Source organism: Carassius carassius, chromosome 22 (genome assembly GCF_963082965.1).
Source record: "Carassius carassius chromosome 22, fCarCar2.1, whole genome shotgun sequence".
Taxonomy (NCBI): Eukaryota; Metazoa; Chordata; class Actinopteri; order Cypriniformes; family Cyprinidae; genus Carassius; species Carassius carassius.
The window spans coordinates 13107475-13131379 of NC_081776.1; the positions used below are offsets into that span (position 1 = coordinate 13107475).

The following is a 23905-nucleotide window of genomic DNA, read 5'->3' on the forward strand; positions in this document are numbered from 1 at the left end:
AAACTAATACATTACCGCTGTGTTCCAAACAGGATAAATCCTCCTCTGAAGGGCACTCTGGAATGAGAACGATCATGGCTGAAGGGTTGTCCCAAATTGAAGTGCTCAAAACTAGCCACTTCAAAGGGCCCAGATTGAAGGATTTCAAAGGGTACAACTGATGGACCCTTCGCTCCCATGATTCTTCATGCAGGTTTAATTTTCTTAAACCTTAATTGCTTTAGCAAGATGACACAGTAGTACATCCCAAGGATTTATAATTCCAATAACAGCTTTAGGTTCTCAAAAGCACATCTTTTTGCAAATCCGACTTGTCGAGAGCTTATTAAAATATATGTATTTTTATTTGTGAGATATAATAATAAAAAGTAATTGGGTTGCAAATCCATCCATGGTCAAATGATCTACAGTATGAGTGCTCTTACTTTTTGACATCTCCCACACATTTGATCATGCTGTTGGTTTCTTTGATTGACGGCTCATAGACGAAGCTGGGATACTCGGTGTCACAGGGGTGCAGAATGTCCCCCTTTGACTTCTTACTAGCTAAAAAACAAATCTATGAATTCAAAAATGCAGGGTCCTTATATTTTCAAATGCCAAATGCTATAGTGTACTTTCATTATACACTTTGAACAACATTGTGATTTGAACAATCTAGACAGCAATAAAACTGAATAACAACATGACCAAATCTTTCTCTGCTCTCTTTTTCACACACAGCACTAGCAATATCACACACAGTGATGGAGACAGCACTTGCATGAATGGAATAAGGTCTTAAGATGAAGGAGGGTTACAGAATTACAGATATAAGAGGGCAGGTGATGAAGATGAAGAAGGAAGACAGAGGAGCCCCCATACAAACTGGTGAGGAATGATGAAGTGATGGTATTACTTTACACCAGGGGTCTCCAAACATTGTCCCGCAGAGTTCAGCTATAACTTGCCTCAACACACCTGCATGGAAGTTTCTAGTATGCTTAGTAAGACCTTAAGATTAGCTGGTTTAGGCGTGTTTAATTCGAGTTGGAGCTGAACTCTGCACTCCAGGACCCCTGCTTAACACTGAGCTTTTTGGTTTACACATATCCTCCACAAAGGGATCTAAGTGCCACAGACTGTAGATGTTGAAGTCCACTAAAAACCTGGCAGAGAGAAAATGTCTGACTTTACAAGGGATGATCTGAGTCAGTGCTGCCAAAAGATTATAAAAGGGCTGAAAAGCAGAACGAGGGGGAAAAAAAGGAATGAAAGAATGAAGCTGGCATCCTTTCATTTCAATTACACTGAGAATTTCCGTTCAAGAGCTTATGACAGAAACCATATATCTTGTCTGTTTTTCTCCACACCATCACAAAGGGTCATGGTGTGAAGGCCAAGCCTTTATTACGATCAGCACTGACCTGTGACCTCCACTGACCTCCACTCATACACACTGGATTGCAAGAACAGCAATGTAATGTTTGTAACACTGATAGCATCTGATGGTTGTGTTCTGGTAGATGTTAGTCAAACAGACAGGACAATGCTTACACTTAGCAGGGGTCGAGCGCCGCTGGCATAGTGAGGATTCACCTTACACATGGCCTGATAGTCAGCACTCTGTGGAAAACAAGCAGGGACAGCGTTTACACCTCACATTTACATTTAATGCACATTTTGATGGGCTCTAGAGGTCTTGCAACACACAAAAACCTTCTCATACCTTTTGAACATGCCCATTTTTAAGAGCTGTGACATCAGTTTCCCCCAGAAACCTGCCAACCTATAGATACAGAGACACATGGCTTCAAGGCATTGTAGTTATTTATTATTTATTTCAACAGGATCTCTTTCTGGTTCACAATAGGAACAATGACAGGTCAGAATGAATGCATCTGTATTAGTAATTTTTCCATAGGCATGCTGACTTTACTTTTTCATTAAAGCGCTGAAATCTATTTTAAACAGCATTTGGGCTCCGTAAGGCTGCAGGCCCACATCAGAGTCAGCGTTTACCGCACCCAGTGTGCTGAATTATTCAGATAACCCCGCTATCCCTCCCCTCCTCCTACATTTACCCTGATGATGCACTGTTCTCTGGTCTCTCTCATAGGACCGCTACTAATGATGGAAAACACCTCATGCATTTATTCATACATTCATTTCCACAGTCACTTTCCTGTGCTGAGTCAACGTCAAAGCTTTTTTTGATCTGTGTTATTCACATCATCAAAGTCCTTATTTAGGACCCGTTTTATTTTATGACTTCATTTTTTTTTACTGTGACCTGTTTTCAACTGAATCACTTAAACGGCACTCTGTATCAAATTTTACTGCATGTCATTTCCCAATCTTAACCTAAATCTCCAGGGGTTTGAATGACCGCAAACAAACACTAAAGCCTTTTGTATCTTCTATATTTTGTTGAAAGTCTTTAGAATTTCTAATAAATAATAAGTTAATATAAAATGAAAATGAAAAATAAGTTTTACTAATAACTTATCATCACTGTTGAAGAAATTTTGGTGGCATTGGCTATTGGATAATGTTAGTAGTGAATATAATATGATTAATTAGGTATTGATTTAAACTTTCAAACTTACTCAGAAATACGTAATTTTACGTCATGTCATGTTGACTTTAACCTGTCATTATAAGTGCTCTTACATCATCCCTGTCCTTTTGTAAGCCATTACTGTTAATGACATAACAGTTAACATCCTGTGAACACAAAACACACAAAAAAGGAAAAGCATTCGTCACATGGAATGGTGATGGTTCTACTTTCAAAGATCCATACATCATGGCCCGGTTTCACAGACAGGGCTTAGACTAAGCCAGGATTAGACCATAGATCAATTAGGACATTTAAGTAATTTTTATAAACATGCTTAGAAAAAAACATTACCGATGTGCATCTTAAAACTAAAAAGGCACTGATATATTTTTAAGATCAGTCAGTGCAAGTTTATTTCAGTGGAAACAGCTCAGACTTACATTTTAGTCTAGGACTAGTCTTAAGCCCTGTCTGTGAAACCAGGGGCATATATCTTAATTTAAGCATTTGTGTTTCCTTCTGGAACCAATTGTTTCCCTGTAAAAATATTGAAACAAGCTAAATTTATTTGCTTGACTTTTTGAGCATTATGATGTTTTAATATACACTCCTGTTCAAAAGCTCTCTCTCTCTCTCTCTCTCTCTCTCTCTCTCTCTCTCTCTCTCTCTATATATATATATATATATATATATTTATTTATATATATAAATGTTCATCAAGCATAAAATTAGTCGTAACAGTGAAAAGTAACCATAAAGACTTACATTATTAGAAAAAAATTACGTTTCAAATAAATGCTTTTCTCTTGTTCACATAATCCTGAAAAAAATATGTCACATGTGTACTAATAAAACAGTGTACTAATAAATACTAAACACTGACAATAAAGAGATTAGATTCAAATTTATGTTTTATACATTTCACATGTAAGGTACAAGGCAACGAAATGCAGTTAGCATCTAACCAGAAGTGCAATAAGCAGGAAGTACAGGATGTACAGTGTCAACAATGTTACAAATGTACAATAAATATACAGATAGGGCAGTACCATGGACATAATTTAAAGATTTTTAAATACTGTCAGCATGATATAATGTACAGATATAGTGTACTATGAATATACTATAAAGATGGATTATGTAATTAGTGTATGTACACTATAAGCAGAAACTATGAACAAATGAACATCAGACATTTACACTAGTGTAACGGACATTTAAAAAGTGCATAGAAAATATTCCATTGTGCATTGAGTATTCTGTATGTATGTATGAATGAACAGACAGTAGTGCAAGTAATAACAAGTGTAATTTTGTGTGTGTGTGTTTGTAAACCAGATGTAGTGGTGAGGAGTGTATAGTGGTGTGTGCATGTGGGTTGGAGGAGGTGGAGGTTGGTTGTCAGAGGGCAGAATTCAGAAAGAAGACAGCTATCCACCTTTTTTCTCAACGCGGAAGTAAGCCTATGGGTGAGACTTCCATTTCATTAACCGTTATAGGTAAATAATGAGGAGAATAACAATGTGCAGCAAACGGTAAAACAGTTTGCAGTACAAACCAGTGTGTTCTTAATTAAGATAACAGATTAAAATAATATGATAGGACACATCAATTGTCAATATCAAGCAGCAAAACAAACTGTTTTGTACATCTAAAAATAACTGGACGCAAATGAGACCGGAAGCTACACCCATAGAATTTACAAATGGCGGCACCCATTTTTACGTCAGGAAAAAGGTGGCTAGGGAAAAAGCTGTTCCTGAGTCTGCTGGTCCTTGTCCAGAGGCTCCTGAAGCATCTCCCGGAGGGCAGGAGGTTAAACAGTCTATGGTCAGGTTGAAAGGAGTCCTTAAGAATGCTGCAAGCTTGACTTAAACGACGGGGAAGTCGTGGCCTAATGGTTAGAGAGTCGGACTCCCAATCGAAAGGTTGTGAGTTCGAGTCCCGGGCCGGCAGGAATTGTGGGTGGGGGGAGTGCATGTACAGTTCTCTCTCCACCCTCAATACCACGACATAGGTGCCCTTGAGCAAGGCATCGAACCCCCAACTGCTCCCCGGGCGCCGCAGCATAAATGGCTGCCCACTGCTCCGGGTGTGTGTGTGTGTGTGTGTGTGTGTTCACTGCTCTGTGTGTGTGCATTTTGGATGGGTTAAATGCAGAGCACAAATTCTGAGTATGGGTCACCATACTTGGCTGAATGTCACTTCACTTTTTTTAAGAGTTTTCTTTGGATGTCCTCAATAGCAGGCAGTGTTGTACTGTGATGCGTTGGGTGGTTTTCACCACCCTCTACAGTGTCTTGTGGTCAGCAAGTGAGCAGTTACCATACCAGACTGTGATACAACTGGTCAGGATGTTCTCGATCGCAGACCGGTAGAAGTTCATCAGGATGGCTGAAGACAACTGGTCCTTCTTCAGTGTCCTAAAAGGAAGAAGAGGCACTGGTGAGCCTTTTGACCAGGCTGGAGGTGTTTATGGTCCAGGACGGGTCCTCTGAGATGTGGGTTCCCAGGAACTTGAAGCTGGAGACACGCTCAACAACCATCCCATTAATGTGGATGGGGTCATGCATGCTTTCTTCTTCCTGAAGTCCACAGTGAGCACCTTTGTCTTACTGGTGTTGAGAAGCAGGTTGTTGTCAACACACCACGCAGCCAGGTGCTGAACCTCCTCCCTGTAAGCAGTCTCATCGTTGTCTCTGATGAGGCCAATCACCATGGTGTCATCTACAAACTTGATGAAGTTGGATTCATGCACAGGCTTGCTGTTGTGGGTGTAGAGGGAATAGAGGAATGGGCTCAGCAGACAGCCCTGTGGTACGCCAGCGTTGAGTGTGATGGTGGTGAAGCAGGTGTGGCCTGACCTAACATGAGAAAAGAGAACTCTTTCTTGGACACGAAAAATCAGCATATTACAATGATTTCTGAAGGATCATGTTACACTGAAGACTGGAGTAAGGACTGCTGAAAATTTAGCTTTGCCAGCACAGTGGAAAATAATTACATATATTAAAATAAAATTGTAATAATATTTTACAGTATCTCTGTTTTATTTTGTTTTTGATAAAATGTAGCCTTGGTGAGCATAAGACTTCTTTCAAAAATCATAAATTTTTGAATGGTAGTGTAATTTCTTTCTTTCTTTCTTTTTACTCCTTTGGCATTTTTTGTTTGTTTTAAGTTACACTGTAAAAAACTACCTGTAAATTTTACCGTAAAATACTGGCAGCAAGGTTTGCCATCTATTAACTAATTTTAAAAGCTGTAATTTAAGTTACAGCATAATTTTTTTTTTTTTTTTTTTTTTTTTTTTTGTAAACTACTTTAATGTGTGTATGCTTTATTTAGAGTACGGATGTAATATGCAATATATATTTTATACATTATTTATACATTTTTAACAATTCCATTTTATGTATTTTTTATTAACTAGTACACAGCACATTATGAACAATTATAGTTTTAACAATTATATTTAGTACGCTGTAAAATAGACCACACTGTACTGTTAATTTGACAGAATTTCTGTTTCTATTTTTTGGCTTCATTATAAATTACACATTTTATTTTGTGTTTTCAGGTTACAACTTAACAGATAATGTCCTGACAGAAAATTACCAGTACCTTTTCCAATTTTCTACATATTTTTGTTTCTTAAAGTGTACTTAACTGATCAACAATTGCAGGTACAAACTAATAACAAGGTCTATGAACATTGCTCATAATGCTCATAAATGAACAATTATCAATGAACATCAACTTAATTCATGTGATGCGTATAGTGCTAGACACCTTTGTTTTTCTTTTTTTTCTTTGGTAATTTAGAAGGAAAAATGTGTGCCTTTATATCATTTGAGTCACAGTTGCTAAAAGTTGCCAAATGTTAAAAATAACAAAATTGGTTGCTAAATTTGCTGCTGTGAAATCCTATCACGACTGTGCTGCTGAAACACTGAACAAATCTCCTTCGTACCTTCATATACTACTATGGTGAATGTGATTTCACCAAGTACATGTTCCTTGATCAACATCCTTGTTGATCCTTAAACAACATACCAATCAACCATTCAGAATTGAGGGATACGTTTCCAAGAAATGTCATTTTTAGGTTTACAATCAGATGATGCTTCTACACCGTTCACAGCAATATGCTGTATTGTTAGAAAAAGAGCCCATTGCTGTGATTTTTTCATCAGTTTGTTACAATGTAATTTCGTGCTTAGAAAATGCCCATGAGGTTGGGCAATTGAGCTTTAAAGATGTATACTCTCATAATATTTAGTCTTACATAACTTTGCGTCACAAGTTAATTTGTTTAGTTTTAAAGATTATGTATGTGTGCTCTAGAGGCGAAACACTAATTATTCTTAACGAGGCCTGCAATAACCTTGTGCAGTATACTCACAAACATTATGCTGGCTTTTTGCTCGTTCAATGCATCTTACAGTGTGTGTCATGTTTTGCACTGCTGATGATCTTTATAGATTTACTTAATGGATTTGGATTTTCAAATTTTAAACATTAAAAACTGTAAACACAATCACATCAGGTGTTTCATCAGCTTTGACGTCACTGCAGTCAGGAGTGAGCACAGACACAGTGGTAATGTGCCAGCTGAAGTGGAAGAGCATTCAGGGAGGCATTGAAAATCCCAGTGGTACGAGAAGAAGAGAGAGTGTCCTCCCCGCGGAGGATGTTAAGTGATATCGGCTCCGCTTCCAATTCTTTTCGAGTGCCTTCTGGACTCTCCCACCCCTCTCTCAACACTCAGCATCTTCTGTTTGTATCATAAATGTCAAACAAAAGCCTGTGCTAGGAGTGTCACCACTAACATTATAGTGTTTGTCTTCAACTCCCATCACAGAATGCACAATGTTTAAACAGATAGGATACATCCGGCCAGTATCACACGCACGCTTGTGTACATATCCTTGTGGAGACATCCTATAATATAATATAATATATATTTTAAATTAATATTATTTATTATTACATTTTACATTCATTTATTAATACTTATTCCAGGTTAGCAAAACATGAATGCAGCTCGTAATAAACATACATAAACGGACACCAAGCAGTAAACAGTAGTTGTATTTATTGCAGTAGGTGATTAGATATATTTGTTTTAGTACCTGAGTGGCTATGCAGGAAAGAAACACAGACACAAAAATTAGAAAATATATTATTCAGTTAGTATTATAACATATCAAATGAAATACACCATTTCAGAAACATGTTTGTGGAAATGTAAATGTGAATAGTTGACTGAGACATATTTTTTGCTGAAGACTCTGTTCCATTAGACTGGGATATCATCCCAGCATGCATCAGTGGCCACCCACTCTCACAAGCAGGGACGTGCATAGACATTGTGATGGGCAGGGGCTCAAGTGAAATAAAGTGCACTTCTCATAATTAGTATTTTTTTTTTTTTTTTTTTTACAAAAAAGTATATATATATATATATATATATATATATATATATATATATATATATATATATATATATATATATATATATATATATATATATATATATTAACGCAATTCTGACTTCCTTTTAAAAAAAATAATTAAAAGGTTAATTAATTTTATCTTCCTCAAATTCACGCAATTGTTTCATTTTCAAAAGATGTCTACAAAATAATCAGTTCACAGAAACCATGGTCTCCTTAGTATTCACTAGGTTTATAGAGCAGCAAAGGAAAGCATTCCACAATGTGCATGTCTTGAAAACATTTTCTATGCTACTAGTTTCAAGTATATATGAAGAGTTCAGATGCAAAAGCCTCTAAGTGCCATCTGAAATTTTCTTATGAACTTTTTTTTTCAAGCTCGTATTTAAGTTCAGTAATTTAACTTAAAAGACAATTAATAGGTAATTTTCATTGCCAGTAATGTGAAATAAGTGAACATAAACATACAATCTTGATAAAAATGATCATTATTGAAGGAAATTTCAGATGGCACTTAGAGGATTTTTCATCTGAACTCTTCATATTTAGAATAACCTAAACAACTGCATCAAACAGAGGGGCGTGTTTTACTAATAATTTGTTTATTTTTGCACAAGGCACTACATCGTTTTAATTATTTTGGTGTTATCAGAATACATAACACTTTAAAATTAAACTTACCAAAATAATTGAGTAAAAATTCAATAAAAGCCAATGTCATGTATGTATTTGTGGTGGTATGGAATACTATTTTATAAAGGTTTCGAGGAAATAAAAAAAGTTAAATTACTTAAATAGTTAATTTATAAATATTGTTATTTTTAAAGTTTAATGTTAACTTATTTCTACTCAGTTTTATTTATTAATGTACCAGATGCAGTTACTCAGATTTACTACATTTTCTAGAGTGTATCCTCCATCTGTTTGCATCTGTAGATTTCTTCTAAATTCACCAATTTAGATTTCTAAATTTCAGGGGGAAAGACTCTTGATGTAAGTCAATAACTGGGGACGTTCTGTATGCAAATTAGGCGTCAACTAGTTAAAATGCGCACATTTGCATCTAATTGACAGGGAAATGCAGGTAAATAGGATAAACAAAATAACTAAAGCATATCACCTGGTGGTGATATATGCTTATTTTATTAACTTATTTTATTACATGGCTTGGTTGAATTCCAATGTAGAATGCGGTCTGTTATAACCAACAGACCGCTGTGCGGAGTATAACAGACCGTTGCCATGAAAAACAGAGCGTTGCTATGGACTCACAGGATTCTAACCGTAGAGACGGAGCGGACTATTTTCTTTAGCGGAAGCAATACAATCGGGTTTAACAATTGGGGGAGAGGGAGCGCTTCAGAACTCCTGACCTGATATTTAGATTCTATATTTCAATAAATATATTTGTTTGACAGGGAAGCTGTGTGCAAATAGAAATATATATTATTTTTCAAAAATAAAAAAAGCATCCCAGAAAAAAGGGCACTTTCTCTCCAGGAATAAAAAGGGCAGGTGCTCAAGCCCCCTTTCATGTCTATGTGTGCACGTGCCTGCTCACAAGCTTAAACAAACAAAATGCCCTGATATCTCCTGTCTCGTTCCTGATAGCTCATGCATTAAACCTGGTATTTCATTCCTCAACCTTATCCCTCATACTTCAGTTTATTACCTTAAACCCAGTACCTCATATATCAAACCTGATATCTATTAACTCAAACTGTACATCTTCGTTCCCCACAAACTGCTGATTTTTACAGAACAAGGTTTTGTTATAGAAGGACTCTGTGTAATTAGTAGGACAGTTCGAGTTTGCAATGAGCTGATGGGTCTGATTAAACTGCAGGAAATTGTTCGTTTGAGTAAAAATCTTTTAACCAATAATTGAGAGAGGGAGAGAGAGACCAGAGTAGGACCATCATACTGAAGCTAATTAATAGAGTTGTATAATAAAGAGCCTGAGAGTGGAAGGCAGTGTTGGTAATAGCTGCTTGGGGCAGGGAAGATGGCTAGCAGAGGGGAGACAATCTCTTGAATGGATAAACGTGTATTATAAAGCTCTAGACCCAGCAGACATACAGTACTGTAACAACACTGGACGATTACAGTCACCATGTGTCCTCCAGCATCCTAAAGATTTGGACAACACTGCAATCAAGAATACCCAAAAATAGTGTTAGTTAGAAGTGTGAATGACAGAAGACACGTGACTCCAGCAGAGCAGATCATTTGGTAAATACCTAGTTTTCTGAGCTTCTGTCATTCGCTTTTCCACACAAACATCCCACACACAAAAACAAACACAATGTGATACAGCATGAAGCCTCAGCCAAACCCTCAGAATGACAGCATGGCAAGCAATCAATCCTACTTAAACTGAACAGATTTTTACCATTTCATGGTTTAATACAAAACCTTTAATGAGGGAGCAATGGGATGTGAAGGAGAAAAGTAGAGAATGTGTGAAATATATGTGGCACTTTCATGAATATGCTACTAACACGAGAACGTGAAACTCAAGATTTATTTTTCTCTCTTTCAGCAGATGGTTAACCTGAGGTCAATATATAAGCTGTTATATATTTTATTTGTTTAACATGTGGTTTGTATATAAGATTTTTTACAGCCATGCTACTAATGCAAAACTGCAGTTTATAATATTTTTGTGTAATTTTGTTAATCAAACATAGCAATAAGCAGTAAATCCCAATTATCAGAAAAAAAATGATTGAGCCTGAATGAAGCTGCTAGTTTTTGATAAATGCTTATTTCCCAATTAAAATTTAAATAACTTGGGTAACAGGGTACAATTGGCTTGACAAATGCATTCAGTACTACATTCTTTTTATGTGTTACCCTGCTAAAAATTATGTTTTGGTCATTATAAATTGTTAATATTAAGAAATATTGTCAATTATAAAAAAAAAAAACGAAATATTTATTTTAAGTTCTCGCTATTAACTCTTTTAACTAGCAATTCATTTTTGAATTTTGCCTAAAGGAACTAATTACTGCTTATTAATAGTTAAGGTAGTTAAGTTTAGGTATTGGGTAGGATTAAGGATGTGTAATATGGTCATACAGAATATGGGCTTTATAAGTACTAATAAACAGTAAATAAGATATTAATATGCATGCTAATTATTTAGCAGCTAGTTAATAATGACAACTGGTTCATTACTTAAGTGTTTTCCATTAAGTCTAAAATACTCAAATTAATTTGCTTAATAGAAAACAGACATTTAACCAACTAGTTTCCTGTGTTAATTTGATATAAAAGTAAACATTTAACAGATCGCACAAGAAAAACAAAACAAAACATGGATTTGTGCCTCTAATGTTTCCAAAGTAAAAAAATCGTGAGATATAAAAGTGTACCATATTTGTGGAATGTACATCAGGGTGTAAAAATCAGAGGCCGCGAGGTGTGTCTATTCATGAGTATGTGAATGTCTGCTGTTTCAATTATGCAAAACAATACCTTGTTAATTAACAATACGATTCTTCTGGTCGTTAAAAAGCTTAATGTCCTGTCCTCAGCTCATGTGTGTGGGTTACAGAAGTAGAAATAGCTTGAGTTACATTGTGCTTAATGTATTGTTTTAACAGGTTCACTGACCTGTGCAGTAGATTCTGCTATATTGTACGGTTTTAAGCTTAGCTTGATATGCATTACTAAATTATGCTAGTGTAGTTAATATCTATTTGAATTTGCTAGGACTGAAGTGCAGGGTGTGTGCGATGGCAAACAGAGCAGCAGGGTCTTTACATTGCAGATGATTGCGATGTAGCATACATTAACAGTGAGTCAAAAAAAAACCCAGCTCACAATCCCCCCATCTCTCTCTCTATGTTTCTTTCCCCCTGTTGCTTAGGTAACATGATGTCAGCACAGCCCCTACCGACACCTTGAAGACTCACCACCAAAACATGGAATCATCCATGTACACACCCACATACATACCTGATTGCATACAGAGCTTCTGACGAGGAGAGAAATGGCATGGTAAGGATTTAATGGAGCTGTAGTGCTTTTTCTTGTAAATGTCTGGCTTGTGAAAGCATGTGGGTGGCACTGAGGTCCTTCTGAAGTACACGGTGTGTTGCGACAGCCTACAACATACAGAAGGTAAACGCTTCTGATGTCTCAGAATGCTTTTCCTCTTATAAATAGCTGCAAAGGTGCATTTCTCCTTTTTTGAGGTGCTGGTGGTGCAGCGTGGCCTGCATGCCTCTATGTATTATTCAGCACACCAGGCAATAGCAGGAATGTGTGTATATGTGGATGACGTTTGGTCTAGTTAGATCATGCAAACAATGGCCAGTACATGGATGATTAGATTCCTGCACTGTTGCATGATGTCAGCTTGATGATATCATACAGTGTAAAATGCATCATTGCTGGTGTTGGCTGCATGTGATTGGATCAGTCTATGCATCCATTCATCAATCTGCACATAACATGAAGAAGAATCGTGTTTATTTTTTTCTCTCTCTTCTTTCAGATAGATAGATTCGCATGCAGCCATTAAAAGCAGCAAAGTTGCATGATGATCTATTTATCCATACACATAATCCATACAGTAAAGGTTGGAAAGATCTACACTGTAGATAGATAGATAGGTTTAGATACTCTGCAGATAGATAGAATATTACACTATACTGTAGATGGATACATAAATATATAATAGATAGACAGATAGATAGATAGACAGACCTATTCTATCTATTTATCTATCTATCTAAAGAAGGAGAAAGAATCAGCCCTCCTCTCTCACCTCATCCCACACTAATGTTACTATCTTTGACAAGGCTGGCACACGTTTACACTGCACGCCTCACCACATGCACATATGGAGAAAGCAACACACACACACTTATTTAAACACATGCGCACCAAAGGCTAGCCTGAGGACAGCACGCGCTTGAGAGACAACCTCCTGACACACACACACACACACACACACACACGAGAGTGCATTCTGTGGACTCAATATACCAACACAGAGGCGAGCCTATCTGCTGGAAACCACAGAGAATTGAAAGACTGGAGCACCCCCCCCCCCCATCTCTCTCACTCACTCACTCACTCACTCACTCACTCTGTGTCCTCCTCTCTGTGAGCATTACAGCAAGGCATTGCGCAGGATTTAACTCCCCTCCTTCATCTCCCTCTTCTTTATTTTATTTGTTTTTTTTCCTTCCTCCAATCCATCTCTCCTTCTGTGGCAGCCACTGCTCTTGGCAGCGGAAGGATACTTTCATTTCCATATTGGAGCGTTACGAGAGCTGCTATTCGCTCATTTCTCCCACAACCATGTGTGTGTGCGTGTGTGAGAGAGAGTGTGTGTGAGCCTTGGGTGGTGGGCGGGGGGACCCAAGGAGGACGGCATCTAAAGACGGTGAGTGAAACACTGTTAACCTACTACACATGCACATATTAGAATTTGCCTTGATTATGATTACGATGCCCATGCATGATGTTTGCCAAGGGGTGTTTTGGGTATAGAGAATGTGATGTACAGCTTTTTTTTATATAGACAAAAAAGAAAATGATGTGTATGTGAGTGCAGATGCTGGAATGCTGCTTTTGTGTGTATATAAGCAATCAATATGCGATCCTGTGAACACTTGCATATATACACATTTACGGTATGACTAAAATCATATATGTAATAGGTCTTTATGCATACTGTATATGTGCTGCTTGAGTGAGCGTGTGTCTTTATTTGTGATTCTGCTCTTAATAATTTATCCTGTGCTCTCCGCTTCTTTGTTTCTAACCTTTCTTCGCTCTGCCGTGGACTTCGATGGCCTTCTTTTGTGCGTGTTTGCATGGGAAAGAGAGAAAAGGGACCAGAAGGACTGGTTCAGGGGTGAATATCTAAAGGGCGTTTCTATTTACTTATGTGTTGCAAGTCACAGTAACAACATACAACCCATCACACACATGCATAGCTGACCTTGTGCATTCACAGGAAGTTAGTACGGCGTGGGGTGAGAACGTGTGAAATATGCTGAACTGGACGTGGAGAGAGATGCTGCTATAGTGAGAGACTATTACATCACGTGTGTGTGTGTGTGTGCGGGCTGCATGCTCTGGAGTCAAATGACACAACGCTCAACTAATTACCCTCTCTTCACACAAACACAACCTTGCATATTGCATGTTCTAGGAAAAGTAATGCACGGAAATCTTTTCACATGTTGAGCAACTCCAAAAAGTATTTGCAGAAACTCTCACTTGCACACACACACACACACACACTTGCAATATAACCTCTTAATGTCTGCACAGTTTTCCACTGTGCCGTTTCGGATGACAGCCTGGTGAATTGGTGTTGCGTTGCGCAAATACGCATACACAGACACACACGCTGTGATGGATGTGACAGGTGACAAGGCCGAAGTGTCAAAGAAAGGGAGTCTAAGACAGCAGCGGCCATTTTAAAGCAAACCGGCCTGGCGTAAACAGAAGCAAACTGTAACCTTGTGCTCAGTGATCTGAGACACACACATTCACAGCATTGCGTTACACAACTAGTGTTACATAATGGTACGTCGTTATAATAATAATATTCCCGTTTCTGTCATGTACTGTAAGTGTTTAGTGTCATATTACTGTATTGCAATTAACTAAATCGTGTCTGCAGTGCCAGTTCTACTATGGGTATCACATTTGTCTCTGATATTTTTCTTGAAATTTTATAGGAGAGATACAATTAGGAACAAAAGGGACAAGTGTTATTATACGACATGCCCAAACTAAACCCCTTTTGACTCTAAAATATGCACTTGAATATTTTAATAAGTTAACAACACATTTGCATATGTTGGTTACATGACATGCAGGTTAACAAATAAAAATATGTAATCTTTTTTAATACATGCTTTATTTGATTGTTTTTTATTTTTAAATTATTGCATTTTTTTCTCAATTTTTTATGATTAAATTAATTATTTTCATTAGCTCATAAACCACCGGGCTTTGCTTGACAGAATTTGATGAGACATATTTGAGCTTGGCATTTCAGAGTTCAGCATCTTTAAAAAAAAAAAAAAACTTATTTGAGAACAGTTTGAGACATTGTCAGGATCTCTTTAGAGGAAACTGGAAATTAGAGGAAATTCTGAGATTACTGGAGTCTTTTTCGCAATTAAAAAAATGCGAGAAGCAGGAGATGTAAGCATTTGATCCCATCTGAGAAAAAAGAAAAGAAAGAAAAATTAACAGTATTACGAAATAATTAAGTATTTAAATAAAATAAAAATCCTTTTAAATATTCAAAAGCTCACAGCTGTGAATTTTCTTTCTCATAGCAGGATATAATGTAATTGTATTGTCCATCACTGCACAGAACTAGAATATGTTAAATAGTCTAACTGATGATATAGTAGAATATTGAACGATTTGAGAAGCACAATGTTGTAATATTTGTGTTTAAAGCTAATTGCTAATTTGTTCTTTCCTAATTTAAGATGTCTAGACTAGAATACAAATAGAAGGAATAAACCTTGAAAACCTGAAACCCAGAATGTGAGCCGATTCGAAAAATGAGCCATGCATGACACGACAGTGATACTGTTGTTACCAATAATTCAAGGTTTATTTGAGTTTCACCGGAGCTACTAAAGAAACACACCACGCAGCTCACACACTAATTCATCTATGCACAGTCAGGCAGAAAACAAGCGCTCACCTTCAAAAGTCATATTAAGTACAGAAAAAACTGACTATCCTTCAAACTCTCTCTGCAGTCTCGTCACTGGCCCCCTATCGCTGCCTGTGGAGGCTGGCATCAGGGCCAGCTGATGCCACAGCAGATCTGAGGAAGCTGCAGTTGTAGAAGCGCAGACATGCCACTCAGCACTGCACCTACAGTGGGTCGCAGGAGGAGAGGAAATCCGGACAGCCAAGGTGAGCCCAACATACACACATACACACACACGCACACACATATTCCCTCTTTTGCAGGGGCTCTTCTTCAAGAGAATTTAAGTACTGATTCCATTCATACCGTTTTAAACACTTTGTGCAAATAGTGACTATCAATGATCTAAATCAATTATTTACATGCTACTATAACACAGACTGATGATGCATTTCAGGAAATGATCAGTTTTACTAATATGTTTGTGGGAAGAAAGGTGGTGTTGACGTATGTGTCCGTGTGGGTGTGTATAGCGCAGTAAACATCACCAGCTGTCCCAGCAACAGATGGATTAGGATGGCTTTAGTTAATGTGTGTTTGATTAAAGATCTGCATGAAGCAAAGCAGAGGCAACACACACACACACACACACACACACACACAGAGAGAGAGAGAGAGTTCTGCTGCATTGTGACATACTACTGTATAGTGGAAATATTTATTTTATGGTATAGTGTCAGGCTTCAAATCTGTATTGTAAGTCAATACTTAGTCCATATAGCTTTTATTTTTCTGGGAAACACAAAGCTTTTTGAAAGAATATCCTAGCCAGTCCTTTCAGTTTAATAAACGTGAACGAGGAGTTCCAGAATGACAAAACACCATAAAATGGTGGCCAGTAGCCAAAATGAATAGTCTCACTACATTACGGCTTCAAAAGACTATAGAGTATAGAATATAGAGTATTTAAGTCATATTAATATTTTTTATGGTGCTTTGAGTTATTTTGTTGTTTTAAAGCTGCAGACCCCTTTAAATTTTTAGTGCATGGAAAGAAGCAACAGGCATCTTTTCTTTATTTAATCTGGGAACTGGAGTCCTCCTGTTAAAATAAGCAAATCCTAACAGCTAAGAAAAGAGGGAAACTTCATAAAATTGTAGTTTATGCACAGAATACACGTTCATCCTATTTTAAACTAGACCTACTCGATAGGAGATTTCCATCCTCGCCACTGACCTCCAGCCTTCTTTGTGGCTACAGGATTGTTCTGAACACATAAGCAACATGGACACAATGGAAATTGTGCTGGAAAGAAGAGATACACTAGAAATTGAAGGTTGATGGACCAAAACAGCAATTCTAGAATCATTCACAACTGCATGGTTTAGAAGGATGGGTTAATTATGGAGATTACACAAAATTGTGTGAGTGTGTATGAGAGAGTGTATGGTGATGATTGTATGTATCTCTGATTACAGAGGGATCAGGGTGTTGAGGCTGGTCAGGATCAGATATCTGAGTGCTGTAACTGCATCTGTCTGCACTCAAACTTCCAAACACATGCACACACACACAACATTTAAAACCTTCATATCCATTGATAGCATGTGATTGTTTCACACACACAGAGGAACATTGCTCCCCACCCTCTTACACAGCTGCATAAAAGAGAGAGGTGACGAACAGTTGACAAATGTTTATTTTGTCATGGCAGAGCAGAGAGCGTTCTTTGTTTAACTCTGAGCCACATTATATTCCCATCATACATGTTCATTTAGAACGGAAAAGCGGATGCCATAGGAGAACCTTTTTAGGTTCCACAAATTACATTTGACTCTCTAGTTCAGTGGTTAATGGTGAGCCAACAAAGTATCGGAATAGTTAATGTTATAAAAGTTAACAGAAAAATGTGCTTAAAATCACACAGTGAAATTTATTGTTGAAGCTGCATAGGCCCAAAAATATGCAAAGATATAAAAATTATATATATATCTACTCCCTATTTATTTAATTAGCCAATGCATTGTTTTCCCTGCTACCTTTAATCCTAGCGGACGCTTGTCCAATGCGGGGTCGAAACAGCCTATAACCCAAATTTAGGTGCAACCCACCATTTGAGAAACACTGTAGTTGCATTAAAGGAACCTATTTATTGATAGGTTAAAGAACACAAAAACTAACACCGATTTCAAGTATTTATGTTACATCAGCCAACAAGTAACCATTTAGCCAACTCAAGGACCCCATTCAAGAAACCACAAAGAAATAGCTGAATTGTCGTCATTTACTTACCCTTATTTACTCAAAGCCATTCTCAAATCTCATTTGCACCCAGTTTCCATTCACATTCACAAAGTTTTGTGTTCCGTTATTGATTTTCAGTACATAGCAAGTTAAATTTGGGTCTTTTTCTCAAACAAAGCAAGCGTATGACTTCGGAAGACTTTAAATATAGCACACAAGTAATTTAGATGGTTTTTGTCATTTTTGGAGCTTGACAGTTCCAGTCTCCATTGATAAAAAAGCATTTCGGACTTGCATCTGCAGTATATCTTCTGTTGTGTACTAAGGAGGAAACAAGTCATACAGTTTTGAAGCGACATGAAGGCAAGTAAATAATAACACGATTTTAATTTTGCTGAAAAATAACCCATTAAGAGCGTACAATAAACAAATCAAAATAAGTGAGTTTTAAAAAAAATCAAAATAGCCTGAAGGTGCTGCAACAGATAGCAGCTACTTGCAGCAATTGCAACAAAAATACTGCTGCTGTCTAGAGGTCTGTTTTTATGATCACATAGGCACCAGTTTAAAATGTAGTGGGAGCAGCAGCTACAGGTTCAGTTCTGTTGAGCACTGCTCCCCTTCATTAAATACTGTACCTTTGATTCACAGTGGCATAAAATCAACACCTGTCACATCTTTCAGAACACTCAAAGCAGCTTTCAGGAAGAAATGGTTTATGTCAACTCTTTCAGACTCTTTCATACACTTCTGTTTTTCTTCTTTCATACAGGTCTACTAGGTGTGCTGAGTGTGTGTGCTACATTACTGCAGTTATGTGCTGGCTGTCCTTCAGAGTGTGTGTGTAACTCACTGGAAGCTAACTGCAGTGGGCGGAGTTTAATATCTGTGCCTGCTCTCACTACTCTCCCTGAGGGCACACATACCCTCCTTCTGGCCAATAACCGCCTCTCCTCCCTTCACGTCTCTGTCTTCGCCAATCTAAGCACCCTGAAGACACTTGACCTGTCCAATAACTATCTGGACAACCTGCCTTCAAGACTGTTCCATGAGCTGAATAACGTGAGCAATTTGAGTTTGCGTAACAACAGCCTGACGGTTTTGGATCGCGAATTGTTTCGCGGCCTGACTCAGCTGCGGAGACTGGATCTGTCTCTGAATGGCTTGGCCGCTGTGCCGCTGGGCCTGCTGGATGAGCTGCAAGGGCTGACCTGGCTCTCCTTGGCTGGGAACAGACTTCACGCTCTGGAGAGAGCCACATTTGAGCCTCTCGTCAACCTTCAGCACCTGGAGCTGGGCATGAACCCCTGGGAGTGTGACTGCAATCTGAGAGACTTCAAACACTGGATGGAGTGGCTGATATATCGAGGTGAGGACTCTATATGTGGGTGCTTTGATTCTCTGCAGGTGTACTGAACCTTAGTAAGAGGTGTTCTTTGTCACAGTCCAAAGTGAACTGCCTAAAACACCTTTAAAGTCACTGTCTTCAGTGACACATTGTGCCCATAAAGTGGCGACATAAGCAGTATGATAATAGACTGTTCTATAAATAAAGCTATTTATATTTTAAATTTTAAAGGAGTCATGACCCACAATTTGTACTTTTCCACAAGAATCAATGTATGTTATGATTGCCTAACGATTATACACTGGCCGGGAAGCCGATATTTAAAAGTGAAGCGGTTGTTTACCTCAGCGTTTGTAAAATAGCCCACGTGCACGCGCAATCAAATACGATATTTTGATTTCTTCCTCGTCTTGACGTCAAGACGGGGCAGGATATACCATATATGGACACCAGCAGGAAGCTCGCCCTTCCCCTCTCCCCCTCATATTCAGTCGCGAAAGATGCTGGAACGTAGTGCACACGTGAGTTGCTCTGTGGTTGACTGCCAGAATCAACATGTAAATGTGTTTTCTCTACCAAGAACGGACCTAGCTATCAGAGACCAGTGGATTAAATTCATTTTTAATGACGCGGTTCCTTCAACCCTTCCCACTTGCGTATCGTTACGTGTTTGTGCTAAACATTGTACGCTGAAATCCTTCACAAATTTGGGGCAATATCAGGCGAAGTTGGCATCGAAGCTCGGGAAAAGCGCCATTCCAACAAAATTGCCTGCAATTGAAACGGTAAAACTGTGTTTTTATTGCTCTACTGTGTGTAACAAACAGCATCTAACTGCTAATGCGGCTATTGTATGCTGCTATTGCGTCTGTCACTAGACAAATAAACGAAAGACTCGTGGTGAAGTAATTATTTATGTTCCCTGTAAACTGACTGCAAAAACGGACTTTTGACTGCATTATAATGATTTCTTAATTCAGAATATGATCAAGATTGCATAGGTTGATGTGTTCGGGGAATTTGCCAGTTAATAGTAACATTTAAAGCCCCTTAAGTGAACGGAATGACTTGAAAAAAGATTTGTTCATTTTGATGAACGAGTTTGAACAAGAGAGTCTGGTGTTGCCAGATTGGGTGTTTTTCCGCTACATATTAAGGCCGGTTTACGGTGTGTTTTAGGTGTGTTTTCGCCTAGAAGGCTTTATAGAAATCTGGCATCCTACTGAACGAAGTTAAACTGAGAGAGAGCGTGGCGTTCACAGACACCAGAATGAACGACTTCACAGTAACGTTCATCAGGCAGTAATGCGGTACGTTCAGTTCATGTTCGCCCAAAATATGAACGAGTTCATGAACTATCGTTCAATGAACGCGTTCAGGCAAAACACTGGCAGGAGTATTAGCTTCAAGGTATGGGGAATGGCTGCTAACGTACTTTGCAAAAAAAACAAATGACTGAGATCATCATGAATTCGGTTATTGTTTATTTGTTACCTAATGCTTATATATGAGGCGCCGTCTAGTTTGTGTGTGTGTGCTGTGCTCGTCTTATATTTGTGTGTGTGTGCTGTGCTCGTGTCTCATATGAGTAACGTTATGTGCGTGAGTTCATATACATGTATGTGTGACCACTTAGTATATATGCAAGCATGTTTCATATGTGTGCGCGAATGAAGTTTGATTTAAGCCCTAAACGGCGCCTCATACTTATACACTGGCCGGGAAGCCGGTCGCGTACATTCACAACTTGCGCCATGATGTCAGTTTGTAATGATATGCTAAAGCGTTACCTGCGGTGTCAACCCCCACCCTTCCTGCAACCAATCAACGCGCCCCTCATTTGCATTATTATAATGACCGTCCACGACAGCCAAAATATCGCATCAGATCTCGCGAGACAATAATGCCTACAGAAATAAGGGTCTGAGGAGCTCTGTGTTTATTTTTTTCCACTTTTCTTTTTTAGAAGGGCCTGAAAGACTATAATACAGCAGTAGGTATCCAAGGTAATACGAGGGTATGACTCCTTTAAATTTACTACTCTTCCATCAAGTAATATAGTTCATAGGCATTTTACAAGGGCTTTGAACGTGGCTCAACCAATGAGAATTTAGAAATCATCTGTAAAAAAAAAAGGCTTTATCAAGCCTTTAAACAGATTGAGCTGTAAGCTAATGGTAAGTGCATATACACCAGACATATTGTAGGACATGTAGCAACTTTCCCTAATAATTTCCTGTCTATTTTTGTCTACCACTGGCAACGAAATGTGGCAAAACCCCAAAAATCATTGTGATGCAGAGAAGCATCTTCTTCGTATTTTCCATACATCTCGCTTTCCATTTTTCTCTGTCTGTCTCAATCCTTCCACTCTAAGTCAGAGAAACTCATTTCATTCTATTTCAGAGTAGCTTTGAGAGGGAGGGGGATCTGAAACAGACATGAGAGGCTGAGTCACAAAGCTTTTAGCGTGTGTGAAAAAGAGACTCCAGTCATGGTGGGCTCTGACTCTCTTGATCTGTTCCAAAACCTAGTGAGCTGCCTACGGAGGCAGCATTTTGAGGCATCATAGATGCTTTCTTGACATGAAGATAAGTATCTTACTTATGCTGCCTTCTGTTTTCACCAAATTCTAAGGCAGCATTGCGTGTTTATTTTCATGGAGATACCACAATGCAACAATTAAAATGTATGTATTATTCAATACTTAATAGATAAGTGTAACAAAATAAACTTATTTTACCCAATTTTTGTGTGTGCTATGTACGTAATGCATACTGGATTATTGCATAATTAGCTTGACGAGATGCCATTGTCAAACTACATTAAAATCAATCAAGAGTGCAGACTATCCTGTGCACAATTTTTAAAAAAAAATAAGAATAAATAAAATAAAAATTGTGTGGCATGCAAATTTGCTGCCTATATAGAGCACTCCAAATAAGTCACTCATGAGGTTCCATGACAGTTAACATGCAGCCTTTGAAGGCAGCAGGCAGCATTGCGGCTCACTAGGTTTCGGAACAGAGCTTCTGTATGCATGTCAGGAGTATTAATTATACACCAGCTACCGCTCTTCCTTTCATACAAACATATGCAAATTGAAGAGGGCAGCTGACCCTACTAGCTGTGCGGTGCTGTTTTGGAGGGCTTAAAGCAGCCATTTAAATTCATTAAAGGTGACTGTTGTTTACCTCGGAGAGCTAAAATTTTGATTTCTCTTTCTCTATTGCTTTCTGTCGTAGGCGGTAATGTCGATGCCGTTGAGTGTACACTTCCGAAGGACTTAAGGGGTCGTGACATCAGGGGCGTTCCTGTGGAGATGTTCAACTACTGTCTGCAATTGGAGGATGAGAATGGGGGCGGGGCTGGGAGCACAAAGGGTGGATCTCCACCATGTTTTCGAGGGACAGCCACTCCGTCATCTGAAGGTGCAGTGGTGCGTACGGAGGCGGAGCTACCAGACTGTGTAAAGCATCGTTATCGGCCAGTCAGTGTTCGCAGGGCGATTGGTACAGTAGTGATCGCTGGTGTGGTCTGTGGAATCGTGTGCATTATGATGGTGGCTGCCGCAGCATATGGCTGCATTTATGCCTCTCTAATGGCAAAATACCAGCGAGAGCTAAAGAAGAGGCAGCCGTTGATGGGTGACGCAGAGGCAGAAGCCGACCCGGAGGAGAAACACATCTCATCAGTTGCATAGGGGAATCGAGAGAGGGGTCAGAGTTCAGAGGTCAGCCACAAATATAAAGAGCCCTTTACTGGTTGAGCTGCACATTTGATGATCATTTAGCTGACCAGCGGAGGATTCATCATCCTGTCTCTCTGCCCTTCCTGAGACCCTCTCTGACTCTCAGACTTAACACTTTACTCAAACTCTAAACTTTGGCCTATGACCTTTGACCTATTTGCCCCAGGACAAGAGGGACCACTCAGCACTTTAGAACTCCCCCACCCTTCTCCAGTGTTGAGAGGATCTCAGCAGAGGAGGTGTGGATGCAGCTGTTCACAGTTCTGAACCATGATGTTTCTAGAGGATCATGTGCAGTCATTAGCATTAGCCTCTGTAGCAGCCTAACCATCAACCCAAACCTCCAAATCATAACTCTGATCCCAACCTCTCAAAACTAATCCAAGCCCCCCACTCTAACCCTAAGCCTTTCATACTAACCCCAACCATAACCATCACCTCTAACACTGTCTACACCGGGTCGTACATGCAAGTGGCACATCACATCAAAAGCCAGTAACACTCATTATAATCAATACTGTTAACTAGGGATGTGGTGAATAGCGAATCTGTATTCAGAAAGGCACAGAAGACGAATAATGCATTCTACAGAGCCACTAAAGCAGTGGTGTCCAAACTCGGTCCTGGAGGGACGGTGTCCTGCAGAGTTTAGCTCCAACTTGCCTCAACACAGCTGCCTGGAAGTTTCATAACATTGCATTGATAAGTGATCTCAATGTCCTGCATATTAATAACGGCTCCCTGATGCCCGCAATTTATATACCGGATAATTACCCAACAATACAATTGTGAGAGAAAGCCTTGAAATATGATTTTCTTGTACAGTATATCTCATATTTATTCCCTTTAAGTGTGCCGTAGTACACAACATTACATTTCCGAATACCATATTCAGATTTGGTCACATC

At 38.7% G+C, this 23905-nt stretch overlaps 1 protein-coding gene across 3 annotated transcripts; it reads left to right on the forward strand.

Annotated features, from left to right (window-relative positions):
- The first annotated feature begins 69 nt into the window (after positions 1-69).
- On the forward strand, positions 70-23905 carry LOC132099002 (leucine-rich repeat and transmembrane domain-containing protein 2-like). 3 transcript variants are annotated; one of them, XM_059505347.1, is made up of 6 exons: positions 70-193; positions 724-870; positions 11877-12007; positions 15760-15919; positions 18671-19267; positions 22492-23905. In XM_059505347.1, the coding sequence occupies exons 4-6, from the start codon at positions 15859-15861 to the stop codon at positions 22947-22949; spliced, it is 1116 nt and encodes a 371-aa protein (XP_059361330.1). In that variant the 5' UTR covers positions 70-193; positions 724-870; positions 11877-12007; positions 15760-15858; the 3' UTR covers positions 22950-23905. The 3 variants fall into 3 exon arrangements, with proteins under 3 accessions (XP_059361330.1, XP_059361331.1, XP_059361329.1); XM_059505348.1 differs by lacking the exon at positions 11877-12007; XM_059505346.1 differs by lacking the exons at positions 70-193; positions 724-870; positions 11877-12007 and adding an exon at positions 12968-13403.